The sequence below is a fragment of the Musa acuminata genome, chromosome BXJ2-10, assembly GCF_036884655.1.
Source record: "Musa acuminata AAA Group cultivar baxijiao chromosome BXJ2-10, Cavendish_Baxijiao_AAA, whole genome shotgun sequence".
NCBI classification, from domain to species: Eukaryota; Viridiplantae; Streptophyta; class Magnoliopsida; order Zingiberales; family Musaceae; genus Musa; species Musa acuminata.
The window spans coordinates 27190488-27215762 of NC_088347.1; the positions used below are offsets into that span (position 1 = coordinate 27190488).

General features: G+C 36.9%; 1 protein-coding gene across 4 annotated transcripts; it reads right to left on the reverse strand.

Moving 5' to 3' along the window:
• Positions 1-443: 443 nt before the first annotated feature.
• On the reverse strand, positions 444-24376 carry LOC135624867 (ubiquitin C-terminal hydrolase 13-like). 4 transcript variants are annotated; one of them, XM_065128889.1, is made up of 32 exons: positions 24144-24375; positions 23812-23875; positions 23470-23617; positions 23205-23362; positions 19064-19329; positions 18770-18988; positions 18590-18698; positions 18387-18502; positions 17368-17466; positions 15550-15659; positions 13674-13748; positions 11789-11867; positions 11554-11700; positions 11408-11488; positions 11204-11323; positions 9968-10090; positions 9120-9197; positions 8949-9037; positions 8754-8862; positions 8530-8598; positions 8333-8443; positions 6286-6341; positions 6015-6192; positions 5805-5906; positions 5599-5670; positions 5320-5385; positions 4902-4967; positions 4613-4699; positions 4201-4317; positions 2753-2827; positions 2569-2655; positions 444-993 (listed from the first exon to the last, which is right to left on the reverse strand). In XM_065128889.1, exons 1-32 carry the CDS (start codon positions 24171-24173, stop codon positions 952-954), a joined length of 3348 nt encoding a protein of 1115 aa, XP_064984961.1. In that variant the 5' UTR covers positions 24174-24375; the 3' UTR covers positions 444-951. The 4 variants fall into 4 exon arrangements, 3 of the variants coding, with proteins under 3 accessions (XP_064984961.1, XP_064984962.1, XP_064984963.1); XR_010491806.1 differs by lacking the exons at positions 444-993; positions 2569-2655 and having other exon boundaries at positions 4895-4967; positions 24144-24376; XM_065128890.1 differs by lacking the exons at positions 23205-23362; positions 23812-23875; positions 24144-24375 and having other exon boundaries at positions 23470-23597.
• Positions 24377-25275: the final 899 nt, after the last annotated feature.

Below are 25275 nucleotides of genomic sequence, written 5' to 3' on the forward strand. Positions count from 1 at the left end.
AGAGAATCCGATTTGGATTGCGTGTGCTTTCTAGCTTTTGGAAAAACAGGTAGTTAACAGTATGGCTCGTCTAATGGTAAGTGTCCAATTCCTGTCTACAATTAGCTAATATAATTGATCCCCACCATGTCTACCGGTGGTGGAGATTTCAAATACTCTGCAGCACTACGGAACATGAAACAATTTCATTTGCAAGTTAAAATGTTCACAATAAAAATTCCGTAAAAGGAAAAAGAGAAAAAATAAATAATGAGAAGTCCATGAAACAACAAACGATTCTGTTTTAAAGTTAAACTGTTCATATTAGGAAAAAGAGAAACCAAAGTCGAAGGATAACCCATTTAAGAGAAAAATGCCAGCCAACAAATTCCATGCTCGAAACAGGAGCAAATGTCCAGCAACGGGCATTTGAATTTTGAACCACAACCCAACCTAAAACTAGCTGAATGAAACAAGGTATAGTTTTATAGCATGAATGAAACAACTAATAATATAGGTGGCAAAGCGGGGGTATATAAATCTTACAGTAACTGTTCAACTCAGCTATGAACAGTAATCACCACAATATACAACCCCATGTTGCCCGACTTTAATAGAAAAGAAGACAAACAGCAGAGGCTAGAATCAACAGACTAGTAGGAACCGATATACCTCCTGTAAACATTTCCTAATACAAAATCTTCTTTATGCACTATATTTCACTAGAAACAAGCCAACTGCTGTTCAGGTGGTGGCCATGGCAAATAAGGACAAAAACCCAAAATGAAATTTAGGAGCTCGGTACGCTTTCCTCAACCAGCCTGGGAATGTAAATAACAAAAGGAACAGGGCTTGCTGCTTTTGAATCAAGGATCAGTGTGGTGTTTCGACCTCTCCTATCATGAACTTGATTGACCAGGGAAAATGGCATCTCTTCAAGGCATAAACACAATAGATGTGTCTGACCGCATTTTAGTTATAGATTCTCACTGGTTTGTCAAAAGTATGACGGTTCTGCATATGGTGAAACAACATAAGCAAATCAAAGTTGAAATTTGATCTTACCCAGAGGGGAAAAACTTCAAAGTTTGATGCTTTTCTGTTTTAACAAACATTTACAATAACCTGACAAATTAAAAACAATTATCTAATATTGCAAAACCATAAAATGGGAAATCATCCTAGGCAGAAACAAGAGGCTGGGTATTTGAGAGGAATTGAGGAGCATCTGTTTGTCCTCATCACAAAACAAGAAATTTCATCTTGGTATTCCTTCACTGAGATGCACATTCAAGTTGTCTTCTATACATGTGCAACCAGTGACTAAGCTTTAGTTGCATTACCAAATAAGTTCAGTAATAAAATCAAAGTCCCTTTTTAAACTTGATGAGAAGCTTGAATTAATCTAATCCCTGTTATATGTTGAAGCACCTCACAGAGAAAATCTATGATCTAATCCAGTGTAACACATTAATAAATAATATCGCAACATTTTCTGTCAGATTAAAAAGAGCTACCACATATCTAGACTAGCTAGAGTTCCTAAGTATCAATGTTAATCACAATCACAATTCTAGTGATTTTGTACTGTTTGAATCATGGTTCAAAATTTTGGTTTTTGGATTCATGCCGGTCCCTGAGCAGAAGATACAATATGCTGATACACTGAGTGGTATGGGTCTAGTTGGTCTGGACCGGCCAGATTAGCTCCATGGAGTCCAACTTGATGAAGTAGACCCCATAAGAGGTGGGTGCAAATGAGGGTTCGAGCTGGAGGGACCTATGGCGCTCGCTTCGGTGGGCTTGTGGAGCTGCTCGACCTTGTGGAAGCATTGGACGGAGGACATGGGCAGGAAAGGTTTGCAATGAGCAACATCCTCCCATTGGAATACAGGGCCGTCGCTGCGGCAGAGGGCATGCCACTTGTCTGGGTAGGAAATGAAGAGAGCAAGGATCTCCTCATGAGTCCACATTGGGGCGGTCAGGGAGCGAGAGACAAAGGCCAAGGTGGTGGCGATAGGCCGAAAAGGGACACAATGAGAGGAAGGACACATGGTGGGGGACAAGAGAGGGTGATCTTTCCTATGGGGGATGGCAACAGGGAAAGGAAGGAAATTTTGTTGGCCGCCACCTCCAGAATGAAGAGAGAAGTGGTGGCAGTGGCCAGGTAGTGGGAGGACGACAAATTGATGAATGATGATTTTTCTGTTTGGTAGTGAGTGAGGGCACCATCCAGGGGTGAGCGGCCTAGCGCAGGGCATGCACACTTGATGGTGTGAGAGATGCAAAGTGGGCTCACTGCTCCCAACGTGAAGGCTTCTGAGGCTTGAGTTGCTGGACTGTGGATTTATGCCCAAGAACAGGCAAAGATTAAGATGTAAGCTCGGTTTGTCCAGGTAAACCTGTATACTGGATCGAACCAAATGAAAATGTTGGGTTCACATGCTGGCTCATGCATGGACCAGTTACATGCTGTGTGATAAGGACTCAAACTAAATGAAAAACCTACTCCTCAAAGTTAGAAAAAGACTTCAAGATAATAATGGCTCGTATTAAATATTAACACGTAAATAACAGAATATACTTCACCTGATTTGCTGTGTAAGCCCTTTTTGGAGCAGTGTCCGAATGTTCTAATCCAAGGTACTGCTCCCAAGCTCCATAAACATCTCTTCTCTATTCAATTCGAAGATCATACAAGTGAGATGGTTATTTTTATTGAATCAGCTAATGAAAATGTCACAAGAACGAGTCGCAAGTATAAGGTGTAAACCTGAAATCGATTAGATACAATTTCTGAATCTTGCAGGTAATCTGGACGACCCATAGATAAGAATGCAAACTTCCACTGTATTAATAGATAATTGTTAGATTTATAGCTGACAATTTCCCAGAATAAGCAAATACATTCAAAGTAAACTTTCAGGAGAACGTCAGAGGCTACTTGAAAAGCTAATATAAACATATACTAAAATAATTACTGTAGGCATGGTGTTAGTTTTTTACACTGACCCAATGCATGAAACATTTCTCTCTAATGTGCAGCTTTATTTTTATTTGCTATAACAAGCATGGCAGTATTTGAAAAGTTCTCATGTTACTCTATGCACTTGTAAATAATTCATAATAAACACAAATTGCATACCTGATGCAATATTTTTTATATTTAGCACTCAATATGCATAAGATTTTATCGGAAGACTACGTTTAAAGTTGATCAAATTATATTACATGGCTGCAAAATACAAAATAGACAATGCACAAGGAAAACAAAGCTACCTCTATGCCCCCAAGTTAAATAACATTGGCTTGAAGACTATTGAGTGGGCTGAAAACTCCGACCCATCCACCAACATGTTGTACCATGTGGGATATATAGGCATCAAAAAATCACTTTTCCTAACAGAACTTGAAAAAGTATTCTATATGCCAGCTCTTTATAGTAGTTATATCCCTTTCTGTGGCACTTCAACTAATAGAATATTTCCTTTTTCACCAATAAAAAATTTTGATAGACATACAGAGCCTAACAACATTGTTGACACAATGATTTAGCAGCTAGCAGCTTACTGTAACAAAAAATATAATAAGCTGGATCTGCTCTTCAAATAACCTAGTCACAGGTTATGCCAAGGCACCCAGTAAGATGCGCTGGTCAAGACACGAGTGAATTGGAACCGAATTTTCTTTTGGTCTCTGCGCAGGTTTGAACCTTGTGAATAAATCAAGGTCAGATGTGGGCTGGTTATCACCAAGTTCAAGCCCCACCCATAGAGTACCTATTGTAATATAAACTATCAGTATGCAAGATGCACACAATCAATGCAAAAACCTAGCTCAGCCAAGTTCTCCTGAGTTCAGTTCAAAACCATGAAAAACCTCAGGCAGCTTGTTGCAGGTGTTATACTCGTGTTGATGGTCAAGTAAAGCAGTCCTAGGAGATTAACAAGTTCCCTTTCCATGCATCATTCATGTCAATGCATTAATGGAAAAAGTAGAGGCTGCTGGGAAGCACACGCTTTCATTGTTGTCTTGAATGAAAAAGGAACGAAAGAATGAGAAAGCTTAAATCTTTTCAGTGAGGAGGTATATGTGAGCATGACTCATAAGCAGTAATGAGGTACTCAGCTCTTTGTGATCTTGGGAAACAAATAAACAAGCAGATGTTCTTGAGAGAAATCTGAGAATGCATGCAGTTAAGAGACTTGAAAGAGAAGTTACCTTAGAGAAGTCATCGTCCGGAATCTGAAGTTTTTTTTGGATACGTACTTTCACTTCAGCTAAAGTTTCACCTTCATGAATAACCAGAAGAAAAGGTTCCCCAAAGTTCTGAATTTGCTGTTGAATCAAATAGCAGAACTGTCAGTTTGATGACATACATGTTTGGTACAAAGTTGAGTCAATAACACTAACTTCATGACAACAGAAAACCTCTATTATTATTGGAATAAAAAAGCAGAGAGGGAGTAAACTGAACAACGTGTTTTGAGTGAAAACAAGAAGAGTTTGCTAATGTAATTTGAAAATATCTAACCATCATGCATAGAATCAACTTAAATGCTCCTAAACTTGCTTTGCTTTCTTAACATAACTTAAACTGAATCAATGCGGGAAGAAGCTGAAGATTACCCACCATCTGATTCTGATTTGGATCTTTCATGAAATGATATACATGAATTAAGCGATCTTGAGGGCCAAGGTTTTTCTCTTCCTCTGGAATCTGTTAAAACAAGTCATAACTTATGGTTATGTATATTCTCATGAGCTTGACTTATGAAAGTAAACAAATCATAATTAAAAGAAGATTCATCTTGGGATTAAAATGCTTATTCAGCCAAAGACTTCACATGCCATTTGATCAGTAAAATATGTACCAACAATAAGATTCATTGAACAAAAACTCATAGTGACTTACAACTTACCTCCTCTGCACGCAATGTCCAATACTGATCATTTATGTTTTCTATTTTTTCACTAGGTGGGAATATCTGAAATGGAAAAGTAAAAGGTGGTTATCAAGCTAGAAAAGTCAGAAGTTTAATTAATAATGGTATAACAATTTGACCTAGCATTAACATATGCAGCTAACCCAAAAAGTTTCAACTGTTTACAAAAACTACTCCAAGATCCAAAAATTCAAATGAGACAAAGAAACATCATCCTCCAACTAAATTATTTCCTAATATTCCAACTTTCTAGAATTAGCTCAAAGGCTAAGTAGATTCTCAAGTGATGATTGAAGAAACAAACAACTGATCAGAGAAGGGAAAAAAGAAGTTTCTGTGTACACAGAAGCAAGTGCATAAGAACAGAATAGTCTGTTCATAGGCAATACAATACCTTGTAAATCTTGTGATAGAAGACCTCTAGTAATCGAAGTTCAGCATTAGGGTGGGACAGCTCAACCTGCTTAAACAGAAAGGTAGGTGAAGCCAAACATTCATCAAACTGAACTTGTAAGCTGTTATTTATTTCAAGCATGCAGCTTGTCCAAAGGACTGGACTAGAAATAATATAATATTAAAAAAAGTAATTCATTGGCATGACTGATACTGTTAAAGGCATCTTGTTCTTATTTATAAGGAAAAAAACCATAAAATTGTGCAACAGTTGCATCACCTTTGCCTTTAGGTCATTGATCACATCAGCGACAATACTATTCTTTGGTAGTCTAATGCTATGAATTGCAACCTGGAAAATTAGTATATGTTATCAAATAGTTTACAAGGTTAAATATTGCAACCAACATGAAGATTTTGTTTAAAATAGTTTCCGAAGTTGAAAATGTTAAAGAATATAATAATAGTCATGGAATAAAAGTTGACCTCATCCTTGGTGGCATGATGAAATGCAACTTTTAGAGTTTTTAAACCTTGCAATTCAGGCAATGGTATATCCAGCACTTCATAATATAATATATCAGATGTCTGTGAAAAACAAATCTATTAGATTCAAATAGATCATATAAATCATGAACTTACAAGAAAAAAATAATAAAAACATTGCGACCAGTGGGAAAAGGTAAAACGTAGAACCTGTGTGAAATGGACAAGCATATCAGATAAATGATCCACACCCCTATATTTGATGGGTTGAGGTTTAGGCTGCTGAGAGTAGCAGTTATGTGATGTAAGCCGGATTTTTGATGGATCATTTAGGCTAAGTTGGCGTGCCACCTTTTCTACAACATCATCGTAGGTATCAAGTTTTGACCTTCAGATAAAAAAAGAGAACAGATTTATATAAGACAAAATCAAGTACACAACAATCCAATGAAAAACAAACTAATATATAGAGGTTACTTACAGCTCTAAGCAAAAATCATCTTCCTTTGGCTTCTCTAGCAATCGAAAATGAACCACCTGTGCCATGACATGATTAATAACAAAAGCAGAAAGAATCAAATTAAAACAAACTTGATGTGATACCAGACTGCATGCAAGCAATACAATTAAAGTAAACAATACGGTGATGGTTGCTCAGGTTTCAAGTATATACACCAAAATAAAAGGAAAACTGACAAGGCTTTCTTAAAGATTGCTCGTAAAGAACATTTTGGATGATGAAGTTATTACCTTTTCCAAAATATAAGCCTATGCTACATGAAGCCATGGTACCTGACTATTTGGCTTTTATTACCTGAATCCTCCCTGCAATTGTTTTACTAGCATAGTCAACTCAAGAGGCATCAAAGTCCTATTTCATCACTTCTATAGTCTTGCTCAGCTTGTAATCAGTCATCTGGATTAACTCACAACACTGTGTCCTATGTATTATAGATCTCATTTGAATATATTTAAACTACTTTAATCAATTCTTCCGACATTACGAATAATTAGTACAAAGGTTTATAATTCGGATCGAGTGATGATACCAGCCAGCAATCAGACCCCTATGGTCCTTGTACGAACTGAGTAACAACCCCTATGGTCCTTGTACAACTGTATGTCACTCAAGTACAAGACAGTACTGCCTGGACCCAAAAAACGGAGAAAGCAGGAAGAGGACGATAAGCGGAGAGAGATCAAAAAACGAAGGAAGAGGAACGGATGAGGAAGAGATGTAGGAGGCATATTGGTGGTTGAGGCAATGAACCAACAACACAGGACGGTGGCAGCAAGGTTATGGAGCAATGATTTCAAGGCAATGGAGCGACGACGAAAGGGAAGTGGAGAAAGAAGCAAGACATATGAAAAAGAATATAAGAAGATTGATTTGAGTATAAGGTGGTGGACTTACCGCCAGCCACCCATGGCTTTAACAACAACTAGTCTGGTTTGATAGTGTTAATAGGCGGTAAACCTTACATCGAACCAAACCACGCAACATGATCTAGTATGTGTCTCATTTTCTAGTCTAATTGTAACTACCGATTGGTATGAACCAAGGTTCGCAATTTTGTACCGTACAGGAATATCAAGCTCAACTCGATTCAGTACGGTATGAGCGTACCGAGAAGTACACTCTGACATACCGCTCGGTATATATATAATATAAAAAAGTTTTAAAAAAAAAGGGGCAACATCGCCTCGTTTCTTCTCCCCGTGTGGGGAGAAGAAACCTCATTTTCTTCTCCTCGTGACATCGAGGCTTCTTCTCCCCGTGCGGATGACGAGAAGTCGTGGACGACACCAAGGCCTCGTCGCCTCAGACGAGGAGGTGACATCTCATCTGCGGCGTCCGACGAGGGAGGACGACGACGGATCGAGATCATCAAGGGAGAGCGACGCCGAATCTCCAAGTTCTCCCTTTTATTCTCCTTCTTCCTTCTCTCTCGACTAATATTGTCCGATATGGGTAACGATGGTCGAAATCGATCATTACGGATCGAATTTGAGCGGTAACGAGGCAGACACAGCCCTAATTGATGGTATCGCCGGGTAGCAGGCGGTCCATGTACTGGTCTACTGGCGGACTGATACGTATCGCCCGTACCGAAATTAAAATACTTTGTATGAATCAGTACAACTGGATAACTAATAAAGCATATATACCCTAGTATGTAATTGGAAGGGGCACTGGATAGCCATGACACCCCATATGCACTACTTTTATTTTAGACATCTTTATTTAATTCAGCTTACATTTTCTTAAAATTTCCAATCATTTTGCTCCAAAAGCAAAATTAAGTTGTATAGCTAATTGCTTATCCTGATATTGATATGTAAATAAGCTATTAGAGCTCAAATCCATAAATTATTCGAATAATACAAATCTTCCACCAAATCACTAGATATGCATAGCAACAATTGATTGGGATCATAACAAACAAAGTTAAATGTAAACACAGAAGAAAACAAATGGGATGCATGTTTGGTTGTTTACAAGATACCAAAGGATGATCAACATATACCTGCCTATTACGAACATATTCCAAAAAAGATGGAACATCAGGATAACGGATTGGCTCATTATTGCCAAGTGAAGGGGATTTCTGATAGCATATAATGTCACCATCCTCCAGCTACAAGCAATAAAAAAACCAAGTTCAAAAATTCCAATACATAAAACAGGAACTTTGCAATCACGGTATCCATGCACCAGACAAACCTGGCTGGAACGAAAGGGAAGTCTCTTGTCAATGCGTTCACACATCACATTTGGCTCAAATTTTATTTCCTGAACATCGTTGAGACAAATTTAAAATACTTTAATGAATACAATGTTTAGGAATATAGGTGCAGTAAAAACATGAATAGTAATGTATATAGTAAAAGAAGATTCATTAATACACAAAGATAATGACATAATTAGTTCCTCAAATGTATGATAACCTCGAAAAGTTCAATTTCTTCATTTGGTGAAAAACCAGCCATCTCATTCAATTTAGTAAGTATATCTGCTGGCTTTCCAAGCCCCTTCACAAACAACCTCCCAAGATATCTAAATTCACAAAACAATTAAAAGTACAAAATCAAATTACCGTTATATAGTACAAATTTGATGAAGGGGAATAAATAAATGAGTACCTAAGCTCCTCCTTTTCAGGGTCATAAAGCTTGAAGAAAAGCAGTATATCTTCCTTAGTTTTTTCAGGTGGGGGAGAAGGATGCAAGTCCTGAAAACGAAGATAAGATAGAAGAAACTATTTGTTTGGTCATTGGAAAGTGCGAATACACTAAAGAAGCACTAGTCGTTACCGGTCCGAGCTCTACTTCTAGGAGTAGCTTAAGTTCAGCATTCTGTGCCTTATTAGATATCTCCCTCAACTGCCCAACCTACACAATAAAAATTTTGGAGTGATGCTTAGAGAGGCAAGACACATACATATAGAGACAAAATAATTAGTACAAAAGAAAAGATAGAGATGGATCAAGGTATGAAACTATGACAGGAAACGCGCAAAAATGCATAGCAAATACAAACAAATGAGAAATATGAGTTTCACATGAACAATCCATAAGTAGTTCAAAAACAATCTTATTTAGCTAAGGGTGTGTGGTTGTATGGCGAACAAAAAATTGCCTACACCAGGAAAAAAAATATATTACAATGTTTGTTTGACAGGAAAATAGAACAAATATCTAAAAAATAATTTTCCAGACTTATAGAAAAAAGTCACCTTTTGTTTACTGGAATTTTTTTGGTACAAGAAAAGAAAACTTCACCAAATTCTAACAGCTTTTATTTAAAGAGAATATCATCTAAATTTTCCTCGATCCAAATGGAAGAGAAAAAGATAATTAATTTTCGATTCCTTCTCGCAATAAACAATCAACTTCAATCTATTCACATGGAAATAGCTTTCTGGTAAAGAACACTTCACCTTTTCCTTGAAACCAAACAGACCATAGACCAAATAAGCACAACTACAGAAAAACCCCACTCTTGGGGCCTTGCCAGGACACAGACAACGAAAGACAAAGAAAGAACCAACAAAACAAATTGTAACATTATAAAGAGACATGAATATTTATAAGAATGTAGCATGACATGATTTTCTTACTATGATTCAAATGAAATTTTGTGCCAGTAATAAGTTGCTTACAGATTGTGCTTCTTCTTGAGGACTTAAAGGCCTGTTTGGACGGTATGTATGATTCTGTCGTTTAGCCCACAACCAAAATCGTTGGAAGTGTACTGGTATACCAAATTCTCTCGCCACCTCCTCCTGTAAGCCATATTGTTGTTGGATAAGTTACCACAGAGAAATACAAACAGTAATTTATACATATCATCATACAATGAACTTGCTCAAGTGCATATCTGATCACCCTCAGGAATTAACAAGAAACAAAGTCAGCCATATGATCCAGAAAAGTGAGGAGAACACCATAACTTACATAGGTCATCATTGGGAATAAGAATTATTGCTGATGTGCATAGTTTTTTATTTTGGAAAGACCAATGAGATAATTGTTTTAGATGATACCAAGGCCTGTGCTAGATCATAACAAGATTTTACATTTTAATCTTACATTCGAGCCATCAAAATGAAAAGAAATTGAGATAAAGAGTTTTTGAATTACCAAACACCACTCTGAGGAATATAACCAATTATATATGAGTTGTCTTTCTTTATCTAAAGAGTTTAATGACAAAGATCACACTAAACAAAACCAAGGCCCTAAAATTAGGGTCCTAGAGAATACTCATTACTTGAACTCATTACTGCATTCTATTTGGTACATATTAACATTTCAATTGAAATAGGGTTGTAAGCATGCCTGTTGCATCTGACATCTAATTTAACAACAAGAAACCCATGTGTCCCAATATTATCAACAATATTGCAAATTGTGGAACATCTCGTGAAGTGAAAGGTTAACTTCTAACCACAACAAACAAATATTTTGGTTTATGTTTATAACAAACATAACTCCATGATGGCAAAAGATTCATGTAGCCGACCTCAAATGATTGGGATTTACAGTTTTGTTGTTCTTGTTGCTGCTGTTTATAACAAACATACTTAAGTATTAAACATAACTCCAAGTCATAAAGAAAGAATAATAAAGGGTAAACAAATGACATGCAGGCAAGCTGACTGTAGAATCCATAATTAAGCATGAACATAACAAGTTTTTCAAATGTTCAGTTTACACATTTATTAGGACGCGAATTGCAGAGTACCATGAACAATCAAATATCAAGAGTTATATTTAATAGTGAATAAACATAAGAATAATACCCATACTAAAGTCAACATATAAAAGAAAACTACCATAAATTACCATAATCGATCTGAATCAACTTTGATAAGTGGGCGCCTAAAAGAGATTACCTTGAAAATACTGAAAGGCAATTGCTTTTGTATGCGAAAGCTGCGAACTTTGTCATGATCAACCAGGTCAAAATAAATATCCCTTCCTATCTGTTCCATTAGGTCCTTATCCTGGGCCACCTAGAGGCACTCGGAAAGGCTTAGTATGGATGGCACCAGGAACACAAGCACACGAGGAAATCACCAAAGCACGTTCCAGCATACCTTAATGATAGTATACAGGTGAGCCTCAGCTTTCTCTTTCTTTTTTTGTTCTTTTTCTTCTTGTTCTCTCTTCAATCTTATCTGAAAAACAAGTATTACATGTTACATGCAGCTACTGGAATTCAAAAGTAATGCAGCAGTCTTACCCTAAGGTGCTCAGCAATATCCTTCTCATCTACATTACACATTATTTTATCCTTGTCACTTTCACGAATATATACAAGCATGTAAGCATTTGAATACTTTGTAAACTTGAATGGAGTATTATTGAAACCGGGATTTATCTGTGGTAACTGCACTTGGGAAGAAAGAAAACATTAAAGAGAACAATAGGAAAAGAACAAAAAGGAGTTCTCAAAAACCATTTTGGTGACAAATTACCTCCTCCTCACCACCATACTGTTCCTCAATTGCCCTCTTTGTATCTTCTTTTGTCACACGCTCATCATCAAACTTATACCTGAAAGAAGGTCTATTCATTTACCAACACCAACCAGCACATATGTAGGTTATAAAGAACTAAAAGATAAATAAGAATTGAGAGAGTATACAATGAGGAAGAGAGACAAAAAAGCACAGTTACATCTACTATTATTAATAAAAATTTTATAAGATAATCTAGCATCAAAATGACTATCACACATTGACCAACTGTGTTATTGCACATGGGCATACAAATCCTTGCACCTTTTTTCTGTTTTACAGCCATTGAATCATGGTATGGCTGCTATTTGTAACCATACAAAAACTTGCACCATTTTCTGCTTTTCTGTTTATTTCCTGGGAAAGCTGCCACACCGAACCCTGAGGAAGCAGCGCAGGTGCCATTTGCACAAGTGCCCTTGACAGCACCCTGCACTGACAACTGAGGCTCCAACGAGTGTTGAGCTAAAGGTCAGTTTAAAAGAAGTGGTGGGGATGAGGACAAGTCCAGAGCAGACCGGTGGAAGTTGAGGTTCTTAAAAAGCTTGAGGTCGGCAATCACAAGGATGATGGCATGGCCAATAACTATGGCACCATCATCAAACAGGCCAGTGTCAGCTGTCATCAGCCTCTTTTCACTTATCTCTGTCATACACACACATATACACACTCTCTTGACACAGAACCAACACCCATCCTCTGCACTATCCTTCTAGTGGTTTCCTCCCATCTCATGAAAAAAGAAGCAATTAATGAGTTAACAACACAAACTGTACCTGTCAACCAGTTCAGTTAATTCTGATTCAGTTTAGAAATTTGCCAAACAAATTCCAATTTGGTTAACAGCACCATGAACACTTGACATCAGCATGATAGCAGATGAACAGATGATATAGCAAGGAAATGCATGCAAGGGAGAGTCCCACTTAGAAATAAATAAATACCGGATTATATTTAAACTAATCTCAATTTTAGACATGAAAAACACGAGCAGAATAAAATAAATAAACTGGAAGTTTTGATACATAATGCGAAAAGTTCAGCAACAGAAAACTGGCAGATTGCTGAAAAGTGGAGATATATAACTAGAAAACAAAATTGTAGCAAGATTTTTGAAGCTTGAGAAGATCATTTAAGCCCAGATATCAGTCAAGAACACACCTATGGCTTGCCAACAACTGCATATAAATTATGACAAATAAAATCAAGAACTTTGTAAAGGATTTGGTGACACTCCAGGAGGTTTAAGTTGGTTTATAGGATTGGATGGGTTTCAAACCACTGATTTAGGCTCAAGTATTTCGAAATAATGGTACAAGCTTATAACGTTAACAGGTCAGTTATCTTATTGGACCAGGTCAAGACAAATGATATCAAAATGCACTCAAAATTGGACACCATGAGAGACCAAGTACAGGAGGACAATCATGGATTTATCCTATCGGACCAGGTCATGACAAATGATATCAGAATGTACTCAAAATTGGACACCATGAGACACCAAGTAAAAGAGGACACTTGTGGATGGTGCTGAATTGGGATAGGTCTCGTGTGTGCTATATTAGCTTGATTTTGAATATGACTTGGATTTTGACGAGGACATCAAACTTGAGGATGGGAGATTTTGCCACCCATCTTAGTCCTACATTACAATTCAGAGGAGGTTTAAGTTTGTTTATAAAGTTCAATGGTCTATTACTACTAATTTCAGCTTAAGTATTTTCATCTAGTAGTTTAGGCCTATTTAATATGTCAATCATCCCACCAAGTCGAGTTATGACAATTTATTGCCTCAAAATAGCAGGTACAAATAGAAAAACATAACCATCAAGTAAATGCATACCACTGGTCAGAAAGATTTGGACGGATAAAGGCATAGTAGTGTCCACCATGCACTCCACCACTGTGAACAAGCACACTGCATATTTGACCAAAAGAAAGCTACAATATTAAAAAAAACAACCACATCAATTAAAAAAAAAAAACTTATTGCTAAAGCCATAGTCTAAGACAACTCAACTTGAATCCAATCAATATCGATGCACAAAAAGAAGTTGCTTTATTAGGTTTACATAAAGAAACAACAATTAGTTATGTCAATGTAGAGCAATGCCAAGCACATATGCTCAACCTGCAAGTGGAAACCAAAGTTTTTCACAGAAATACCATAAAAGACACCATTCATTTACAAAATGATAAGACTGACTGACTCAAAGAAACATGCATAGAAATGCTATTACATTGAACTATATCCATAGTACCAACAAGGATCGTCATGTCAATAGGCACATGTCAGCATAGGTCAAAACATATGGCACTTGGGAGGTATATGAAAATGACATACCAAAACCATACCAAAGGTTCCAAACTAAAGCTAAGTCATTTTTTAACCTATGTTGACTTAGGGAATTCTATGAAATGCCACACCAAACCATACCAAAAGTTCCAAAGTACAGCTATGCCATTTTTTAGCGCTTATATTGGCTTCTGTTCCTAGTATGAACCAAGAATTTTAATTTCGAATGATACCGCCTGTATCGGCCGGTACATACAGGTTCGTTAGGAGACGACGCTCGAAGAAAAGAGAGAATCGGGAGAACCTCGACGCTTTCCGATCCGACGTCGCCCTCCCTTGACGATCCCAATCCAGGAGGTAATGGAGAGGCAACGACTCGAGTTCTTCGCCGCGTCCTTCGCCGAAGCCCGAAGATGCATGCGGTCTTTGCCGCGTTCTTTGCCGAAGGCCAGAGACGTTTGCGGCCTTCAATGTCTTTGCCGAACACCGCAGATGAGGAGAAGACTGTGTTCTTCTTCTCGTCGCATCACGCTTAAGGCCGAAGACGTCTGCGGCCTTCGACGTCTTCGTCGAACGCCACGGATGAGGAGAAGACCACGTTCTTCTCCTCATCGTGTCGCATCGCGCCGAAGGCCGGAGACGTCTGCGGCCTTCAACATCTTCGCTGAACGCCGTAGATGAGGAGAAGACCACGTTCTTCTCCTCGTCGCGTCGCGTCGCGTCGCGTCGAAGGCAAAAGACGCCTACAGCCTTCGACGTCTTCGTTGAATGCCGTAGATGAGGAGAAGACCGCGTTCTTCTCCTCGTCACGTCGTGTCACGCCGAAGGCCGGAGACGTCTACGGCCTTCGACATCCTCGCCGAACGCCGCAAATGAGAAGACAACGTTCTTCTCCTCATCTGACGTGACGAGGAGAAGAAAAGGAGGCGACGTCGTCGAGGCAACGTACGCCTCCTTTTAATATTATTTTTATATATTGATTTATATATATACACACACACACACGAACCGAGCGGTACACCCTAGCGTATCGCTCGATACGCCCGTAATATACCGTATTGAGCAAAGCTCAAAAAGCCGATACGATACGAAATTAAAAACCTTAGCATGAACATATAATATAGCTAATATCAACTCCTCTTTTATAACATGGATGCAACTAAATACCACATAACACCTCGTAAATCTTGTAGTACCTTCTCACAAACAAAGCAAATTGTGGCAATATATAGTAAAAACATAGGAAGTCAACCCAACAATAACAAAAAACCCAGTTGATTAAAATTGTAGAAATCAGAAGATAAATGTGATATTGATATCATTTACAACGGAAAAAAATCTGAACACAAGGAAGAGAAAGATGAGTAACTTCGAATTAAGAAAAGATAAACAAACAAATAATATAACAACCAATAATCATTACCTGTGAATTGTGTATAGGTTGCGGACCCTTCTGTCTGCATCAGGAGAAAGATATTTGCCATTTTCTCGATCAAGGTCTAATTGCACTGGAAACTCATAACGGTCATTTATCTGCATAAATTTTATGCAAGACAGTTGCCACAGTAAAAAGGTTGACAAACAACAGATGTTAAATGAACCAAAGCACAAATAAAATAAACTCTAGTAAATTTGATGAAAAGAATAAAAATTAATGTGTTTATCCACATTTGACTTCTAACTGAGTCAAACATGTCAAACATGAATAGCACTCCAGCAAGCAAGGACTTACAAAAGCCCTCTAACTATTAAACTAGCAGATGCTTAATCCACGATAAAACTTTATTCCGACCAATTAAACAAAACTTAGGAATTAAAAGAAAGTGTAAATGCTTCATTTCAGATGCTCAGATAATATACTTATGGTACTCATCGTTCCATAAAAGAAGGATCTACCTAAAAAAAATGCAGAAGTTCTATGATGGTGGACCAGAGAAAATTAACTTGGGGTCCAACAAATCTAATGTCAATGGACAGCCACTAAAGCACAATCAGGAACAATAAATGTACAGCAATCTCTAACTTTGCTTCAGCATAAAAAAACTTAAGTTGGATACAATTATAATTATGACTTTCTCTTGTTTAAGCAACCAGATTTCAAGTAACAAATCTAGGTGAAATCGTGTTACCATCCTAAATGGATTGGTGAATTTAAATGTAGAGTCCATTGAACATGAAAAGAACATATCTAAGAACCCACTAACTAAAAATTCATATTCAAATATTTCCTCTTAGGACATATTAATTTGACCCCATAAGTGGAACCGAACCACCATCTCATAGCATGTTGCCACCGAAGGCAACACCCTGTATTTTTTGCACCTCAAGGCCAAGATTCCCTTTAGAAAATCACCTCAAGGCCAAGCTTCCCTCTAGAAAAGATGCACTCTGTGCAAAGACTGTTATTTTTATCTTCCTTTTACTTCAAGGTATGAATTTCACACTTCAATAAGTTTGATCACAAAAGAGGAATGAATAGTTTCCAAAATTTATGTCATTTGCCCATCACATTTTTCAAATTCCAAAAATTATATTTTCAGTGTTCTTATTTAGAAAGAAGTACCTTGATCAATACGATCTACGGTTTAATCTTACATGCATCAAAAGGTAACACAAATTTTGGCAAGAATCAAGGTTCTAGATTTGATATCATAGAATAAACCCTTTTTCAGTTCATTCCCATCCAATCAAAAAAATATTTTTGATAAGTCTTAGCATATTTATTAATTTCAGTTATGATATGCATATTGGTCCAGTCCTCAACATCAAGAAACAAAAGGACATAAAATGGATAAGGCTTCCACCAATGTAAGATCCGAGAAGGATCAATGTACGCAACATTAGAGAAGTTATTTCATTGACTTGAAAGTAAACCCTTGTGCTTAAACTTGATCACTTAAGTCGCAAGGGGGCAACCTTACCATTCTAATCTCTCGCAGTCCTCAATGCAAAATTTTGTAACATCATGTATCTCAATGCAAAATTTCTGTATTGTTTAAGTTATACTTACATATAATGATATAAACATCAAAAAAATATGAAATTGAGAATGGTAAGTATTTAATGTATGAGAATAGAGCTAAAATCTACCAACTAGTTCATTACTTTTCATACCAACTTCTCACTTTGGCAACAAGTCTCTTATCCAGATCAAAATCATGAAATATGTGATCTAATGAGGAATCAGAATGAAGTCAATGCCACCAACAGAAAATAAGCATGCCATTGCAACTGTACCAACCTTAATCATAGTATCTCGCATGAAATCATATTCAAAACGCTTGAGTTGAAGTTGCAAAACAGGGGGGAAATCAGCAAAGAGAACACCCTTCTTGGCATCCTGAAATGTACACAAGCTACTAGTCCAAATTCCAGAAAACATTGTAAAAATATTGTATCACAGGATAATGTAGAATACTCGTTATTATAGAAAAACAAGATACAAAAGATGAATGAACCATACACCTAAACTGCACAGGCTAGTAATGCCTAATGTAATTCTTTAGCACTTCAGATTCTTCTCCATTTAATAAAAAAGTTCCAGAATGGACTGGCATGCTTAAACTAAGGTAGGAACAGTCAGCAAATCTTTCTCAGTGTGTATAGGTAGAAATTTATACAACCTGTTACTTGAAAAAAAACAAACAGAAAGTCTGCAATTGCATTCAATCAGGCAAATAATGCTGCACTACAGCGAGTGAAAGTAGTACGAGTATTTATACCTATAGTACAAGTATTTATACCTACTACATTCTACCTAATATTAAGTAAAAAGAAAAAGAGGAAAAGAAACAAACAAATACATTAAAAATGGGAAATATATCAAACAGCTATATATTGTGAACAAATTGATGGACATACAAATTTAATAAGGTAAAGTTTTCTTGATAACACAAGAAAACATGCACATAAAACAAAAGTTTCTATCAATTTATTTTTCTGTTTCTACATATCTTTTTTGTAAAAAAAATGGAAAAAATAAAATTTTCCTCTACATTTCCAATTTTCTTCCGTTGCTGGCCTTTATATATATTATATAATGATGATCTTCCATTGATCAACTTCTTTCCTCAAACAAAATCCAACTTCAATAATTTGAATATTTCATTTCCCAGTAAAGGATCTCTGCTACCTAAGCACAATCCCTTACATTAAATATGACTCCAAAACAGCAAGAGGTTTCCGACTTAAGCTGTAAGAAATACAACTATGGTTTCAGAACTAACCAGTATTTTATCCAAGGATGACAAAGTAACTAACCTGTAGACCATACTGTTCTGCATGATATTTGTTATCTCCTTCAAGACGCTCAACTTCAACGAACTTATCAAAAGAAGCATAAACATCATGACAACCTTTGACATCAAGCTGAAGATCTAAAGAAGTGGTTTCCCGTCAACTATACAGAGCACATTGTGCAGCTTAAAGCATAAAACAGTTCAGTTCTTATTATAGTTTCCTACCATAAAAAGACTCCTTTCTGCTGGATTTGTAATCAACATTAATGCACTCTATGTAATTCGTGTGATGACCTTCGAATAACTGTTGTATAGTGCCCTCAACAACAGTTCCCTGTGATTGCATCATAACTGGTTAGTATCTCCCAGTATCAAGATGCAGCTTGTTAGATGCAACAACCTTACCTTCATCTTGTCTTCCAACTTCTCACAAAGAACCCTATTGAGTTCTTGGACATCATGTTGCATAAACGAATCATATGTATCCCAGCCGAAAGATTTCGTCAAATCTTTTGTAGCAACACTGCCATCACTGTATTGGAGCTTATAAAACAAACTCTGCAGGGCCAATGGAATGCTTCCTGATGGCATATCATTCTCAGTTGTAGGCATATGGTACACAGCCTGGAAATCAAAGAACAAAACAGAATGTCACGAATTACATAGACCGTGAAACAGAGAAAGCATAAAATTTCGCACCTTCCTGAAATAAGGAATATGATACAAAGTCTGGAGAAGGGAATTCATGTAACAAGTAGCCCCCTGATTCTTGAGTCCAACATAACCTGTCTCCTTTTTTGAGTCATAAGACCAATAATCAATGACTCTGCGGACAGCAACATCAGCTTCAACTACTATGGTATCATTTACTAGAAATCCTCTGCTTGGGTCATATACTTCGTTTAGAGGCATAAACGATGTGAAACCCCAATCACTTTCACGTGAGTTAAATTGGTGTTGGGTGTCTGCAACCAAAAAAATGTTAATCACTTAAATTCAGCTAAAACACAATTTTATCTCTGCATATAGGCAAATAAGGACACCGAAACTATTTGCACATACAATGATATCAACTGGAACAAGAAAGTTTGATGAATCAATCACAAACTTAATCCATATTACAGTTGAAGTATGATTTGAATGTAAAGCATAGCTCACAAATCAAATTACATCATCTAGAAAATAAGTGTGGAAATCTCACTGAAGTTAATGCTAACTCATGGTTCACAAGTTGCAATTTTAAGGAGGGGCTAATCCAATCAGTTAAACTGATACTTATAGAGAGAAATTAATAATCTGCTGGCAAGTTTTCTTCTTTTTTCTGGGGTCAGAATAACAAGTACTACTACATCCTCAGAGACAAATATCTACTACCGCAAGACAAGTAATGGTCCATTTCTCAGTAACTTGGTAATGCATAACATATCCTGCCAAACAGTCAGCAACTTGATTTGCTTTCCTGAAACATATGAAAAGCCCAAAGGATGTAAACACAACCCTTGCCTCCAAAATATCAAAAAATACCGGTTGAATTTCTCTTTGGCGACCTACTCCAGTGTTTATTTTATCAAACTAATTAACATATTTGAGTCAAATTGCAGAAAATAATTTTAGGTTAGAAGTATTGGATGACGTATTATATAATAACCTAAGCCACACAAAAGGAGTCCAACATATGGCCCAAACCACAAACAAACCTTACCTGCTATTGCAAATACTGACTTGTTTCTCATGATTCTGGTTCGCATTAAAATTTTTGTATCTTAAAAAAGATCAACCAAAATTGAACATCAGACTACCTGGCCTGGGAACAGCCAGCAGACAGAAATGGAAGAACTGCCCAAGGAGGTCAACAGGTCCACAAACTTTGCTTCTAAGCATTCTGAGATAAAGAAGATAAGAGAAAGGAGGCAGAAAGAAGACCAAGTACAGAAACAAGCTAGTTGGCCTGAAAAATGCTCTTTTCACTATGAGTACTAATGAAAGTGCGTCTGGTTTCTTTCAGTTCACCAACCACATCAGCGCAATCAAATCCTTTTCCTACTTCAAACATGCTTCATGGATGACCTTCAAAAGTCAATAAGCAGCTGAATGACATTACCTGTTATTTCCTCAGCACAGCCTTCTTTTCACTTCTATTAATATTAGGGCTATGAACTGTAGGAAACATTACAGACAACTTTTAAAATCATTGCAAGCCACATTTTAAATATTAAAATAAGAGGAAAAAATTGCAAGAAATACAACAAAATAGAAGATTGATCCCAAAACTAATGCAATCAAATTCTAAAGATGATTTAAGGGATCACGATCCATTCCCAAAAATTGCAAAAGAATTGGTTATGAAGATCAATTTGATTCAATAAACCTGACTTGTTCACTGAAACTAAGCACAGGGTTACTGAAACCAGCCTAGGACAGAGATCTCCCAGAACCTAAAGCCAATCAACATCCTAGACTAAGCCAATCTAGAATTTTGATGCATCAAAACAGGTGTCACCAACACCAATCAATCATAGATCTGAGAGTGAAAACTCATTTCCAAGCTAACATGAAGAAGATTCCCGGTTTCCTTCATCTTTAAGCGGCCTATGAAGCTTTAAACTGATCAGAATAGATTGCATCTTAAACCATGTTCTTAGCAACAAATAAAATTATGCATCGACTTCTTTTGGTGCACAATCTAGACTTTCAAGTTTCAAGTATAATCCAATCTTTGCGATTATTTTCATATGCAACCCTCGAAAATTCAAATGACAGATCCTTACAACTTTTCATATGCAATTATTTTCATATGCATCCACATATTTGTCTTAGTTTCTTTGATTTGGTAAACCCACCCCTGTTTTGTCCTTTGCCGCCATAAAGTTGCCGCCAAGAAGAGGATAAGGTTGCCGCCAAGAAAATGGCTTTTCATCTTAAATTCAATCATAGAACGTTATCCTAACTAGTCAAGCACGAACAGTTAAATTTTGCCAACCCCTGATTTAACTTTTAACAAAAGTTGATGGTGTAATTCCGAGCAGGAAATTCACATCCACATGGATTGCTATCAAAAACACAAACAACAGCTTTCAGGTAAAATGGCCACTTTACTCTTGTACTATTTAAAGAAATTTCCATGGTGCGGCTAACATCCCAAACTGACTGACTAGATGGGAGTAACTTAGGAAAGATGGTAAGGACCACTCTGAAAAAAGAGAACTCTTTGCTTTCACTTTTCATGTGCACAGCTCTTTCTGTATAAGACTATTAAGTACAATTAACTAGACCTTTTTTCAACTCTAACTGATTCCTCTTGATCTTCACATTGAGCTAACTTCAAATCCTTTTACAACTCTTTTAAATGAGAGTTTAAAGCCAGCCAATCAATCAATCTTTCACATTGTTTTTACAACCAGAAAAAAAATTATGCCCAGAAATGCAGTACTGAAAAGATACAAGGTCAAAAACAACAGGAAAAAAAAAGGAACCGGCTGCTTAGTTACTCTAACCTAGAAAAATACTCAATCTCTTTACCGCAAAAAATAAAAGAAAAAGAAAAGAGCGACCCACAGAATAAGAAGGAACAAGTCAGGGTAGTCACGGGGATCAACAAAGTAAAAGGAGACACTACATGTTTCCATATAAAGCTTATGCTAGTTATGTCAAAAATATAGCCAACAACGATCCCCTGGATGTAGAACGCAAGTCTAGTGCAGCAAACCACCATAAAGTCAATCACAAAACTCTTAAAGATGAGGTCTTATCCCAGATAAAGTCTCATGTGATGAAGAAAGAAGAAATTGTGTATGATTAAATATATGTTACTGTACAAAACAATATTATATTTTATTTATCAAATCATCCAGTGATATCGCAAGTCACCACCTAGGCCTTTCAGCTAGCCTAATCACCTAAGCACCTAGTACATTTAGGTTTCCCACAATTCCAGCACTTAAGCATGTAGATGGAACCAAGGCAGCCACCTATGCCCTGAAGCCTGCTTATACATGACCATTATTGAAGGAACATGGGACTAGGTGGAGCCAAGCTAGAAGGCCTGCTTATAAATGGCTATTACCAAAGAGTAATAGAACTTCATTCAGAAAATAATGATAGGACAATGACACATCAATTTAAGTAATGTCACATGTCCATGTTCTTTTATCAAAAAGTAAAAGCAAAAAGTAACTGTTTTACATTGTTGCACAACATACAGTAATTGTTAAAACCATCTTGATATGAAAGTTTTTTTGTCATGATGTGTGCCATTAATTAATGATTATGCATATATTTAGTTTCTACTTTGCCACAACCGGTATCTTAAAAAGTATCTTCAAATGAAACACCTTTCGAAGGGATATTAGGCAAAAGATTTAGCAAGCCTTAGGGTTATAAAAGGTATCTTCAAACAGAACACCTTTCCCAAGGGATAGTGGGCAAAAAAATTAGCTAGTCTTAGAGATAAATAGAATGATGACCAGAATGAATCAACAGATGATAGAAGATCCATTTTATATAATGTGTCATACAAAGTTATGCTAGATTCCATACGAAACATTATATGTTTGACTAAACTTTAATGTCAGAATTAATACATTGTCAAGAAAATGTCTGTACTTAATTTTAATATTGAATCTGTATCTTTTTAATGCATATTTTCTAGGCACCACCTGTCCGGCCTTTTAAGGGACCAATATATATGCCCGTGCATGCACTTTGAGAACTTAAAATTAACTATGTAAGCATGAGATGTTACCCAACCTCAGTATTTCCCAATTATCATGAAGAACTAATAGGCAATTTAATATAAATTGGAAAGCAGCCCTGAACAAAATCATCAAGTCCTCTAATATACCTTTCCTTATTGAATACTTGCTTTGGATTTGATTGACCACAGCCAAACTGAACTGTGCAAACCTACTCCACCCATATGGTAGGCTTGCTGAATCAGCAACATCCAGGTACATCGACAAATAATCAACATTATTACCTTTTGGAAAGATAAGCACTCTCCTGTCGCAATCAATACAGGAAAAAAGGGAAGAAGAAATGTGTGGCCTTCAATTAAGAATCCAGATACATAACTAAGCAGCAGAAATCAGAAAAAGATATCTACATACCACTGGTAGCCACCGACTATAAACATATCAGAGTAGAGCTTCTTGGTATTCAACCTAGAGAAATTCTCGATTGTCCATGTAAACCTGGAGGACGAAGGTTCCTCTACCTGATGGTTCTCAGCAGTACTAGTAGTTTCACTCTGAGCAACTGTGCGGCACGTAAAACAAACAAATCAAAACCCTGAAAACAACACTTACCGAATAACATATTAACATAATATCAGCAGTAAAAAGCCATATACGAATCATGTACGAACGAAAGAATAAATCAGACTCAATCCAACAAAATCTCAATTCAAGATCCTTGTTATTAAGAGGAACAAAACCAAGATCAAGGCTAACCTTCCATTGGCTGGGGCCCTTCCGCGATCTCCGGGCGTGGGACCAACAACTCGTCCTCCTCCTGCTGAAAAAACGTCGAAGGGAAAAAAGAAAAGAATCAGCTCCCCGGCAGCCAAATCAAACCCTAGATGTCAGATTCGGGGATGCAATAGGGATCCAATTCGACCGGACTCGCGAGCCATATACCTAACCCAAACCCTAACTACTCGCCGAAACCGATATCAAGAAAAGGATCAAGAAAATAAGCAAGGGAACGAAAAGGATTAGGAGTAAAGAGCAAAGTTGAGCCGAAGGTTTGGGAATCGATGAATTCAGGTGGTGGTGGCACGTACATCGAGAGGCGGTGGAGTCGTCATGGTCATGAGAGGCGGGGCGTCGGAAGAGCCGATCCGAGGCGGAGGGCGCGAGGGATCGCCCGCGGAGACGATCAGAGGCAGAGAGTGAAGCAGAGAACGAGAAAAGACCGGCAGACGAGGAGTTCTCAGCGGCGAGCGACGCCACCGAAAAGAAATGGTTCCTCAACGGGAGCCGAGGTTTTATTGCCGATGGGGTTATTCCTGTAATTTAAAAGCCCAAGAAGGAACACAGAAGGCTCTAACGTATACCATATAACGTTTGTACCCTTGTACATACTCTTAAAAAAAATGTAACTATATTTTAATATTTGTAAAAATATATATAATATAAATTTAAAATTACAATTAAAATACAAAACAAAAAAAATAACTATGTTTTAACATTTGAAATTTAGATTTCATTAATTATGAAATGCTGATACTGTTTATTCAAATTTATTTCCAGCATAAACAAATATATATATATATATATATATATATTAAACTAAGACAGCTTAGTATAAATAACGATAAATAGTGCGGATGTTCATGTAGCAACCGTATCAATCGATCTTGAATTTTAGGAATTTGAAGTAGTCTTCCAAGATTATAGTTGACAAATATTTTTGGAGTTTCCATATGATTCAAAATCGAAGAACAATATCACTTTGAAGACAATACAGTAAAAAAAAATTTATCCATTTATGTACTTCTAACAAAACATTCATGTAAATACTGATCTCGTTCCCAAAAAAAGAACATCATCACCATAAAACGAAGTAGAAAAAAAGATAGATACAACTTTTCTTTTTTTGTACACATGTGAATATGTATGGCAATCCTATCATCATTGATAACAGCAGTAGAGTATTAATTAGTGAAATTGAATGAATCCTCTTTCGGATTCTACAAAACATAAAGTCGCATGGAAAACCAAACAACTATTGATTTTTAAAGAATAACAAATAATTATCGGGGATGCACTGGAGGATGGCAGGAAGGTGGAAGATGACGAGGACCACAGCAGATACTGCGCAGAAAAGAGACTGGAAAGAGACGCCGTGTGACATCAACTCAAGAAATTGTTCCTTCGAAGCGACCACGGCTTCATCGCGAACCGGTTCTTAAT

Excerpts from the sequence above, each read along its gene's own strand:
- LOC135624867 (XM_065128889.1), bottom strand. The coding sequence starts at position 24,173 with ATGACCATGACGACTCCACCGCCTCTCGAT. Across the intron at positions 23,618-23,811 it reads AGGGCCCCAGCCAATGGAAG|TTGCTCAGAGTGAAACTACT; the intron begins GTTAGCCTTGAT and ends CGTGCCGCACAG. Across the intron at positions 5,386-5,598 it reads TCAATGACCTAAAGGCAAAG|GTTGAGCTGTCCCACCCTAA; the intron begins GTGATGCAACTG and ends CTGTTTAAGCAG.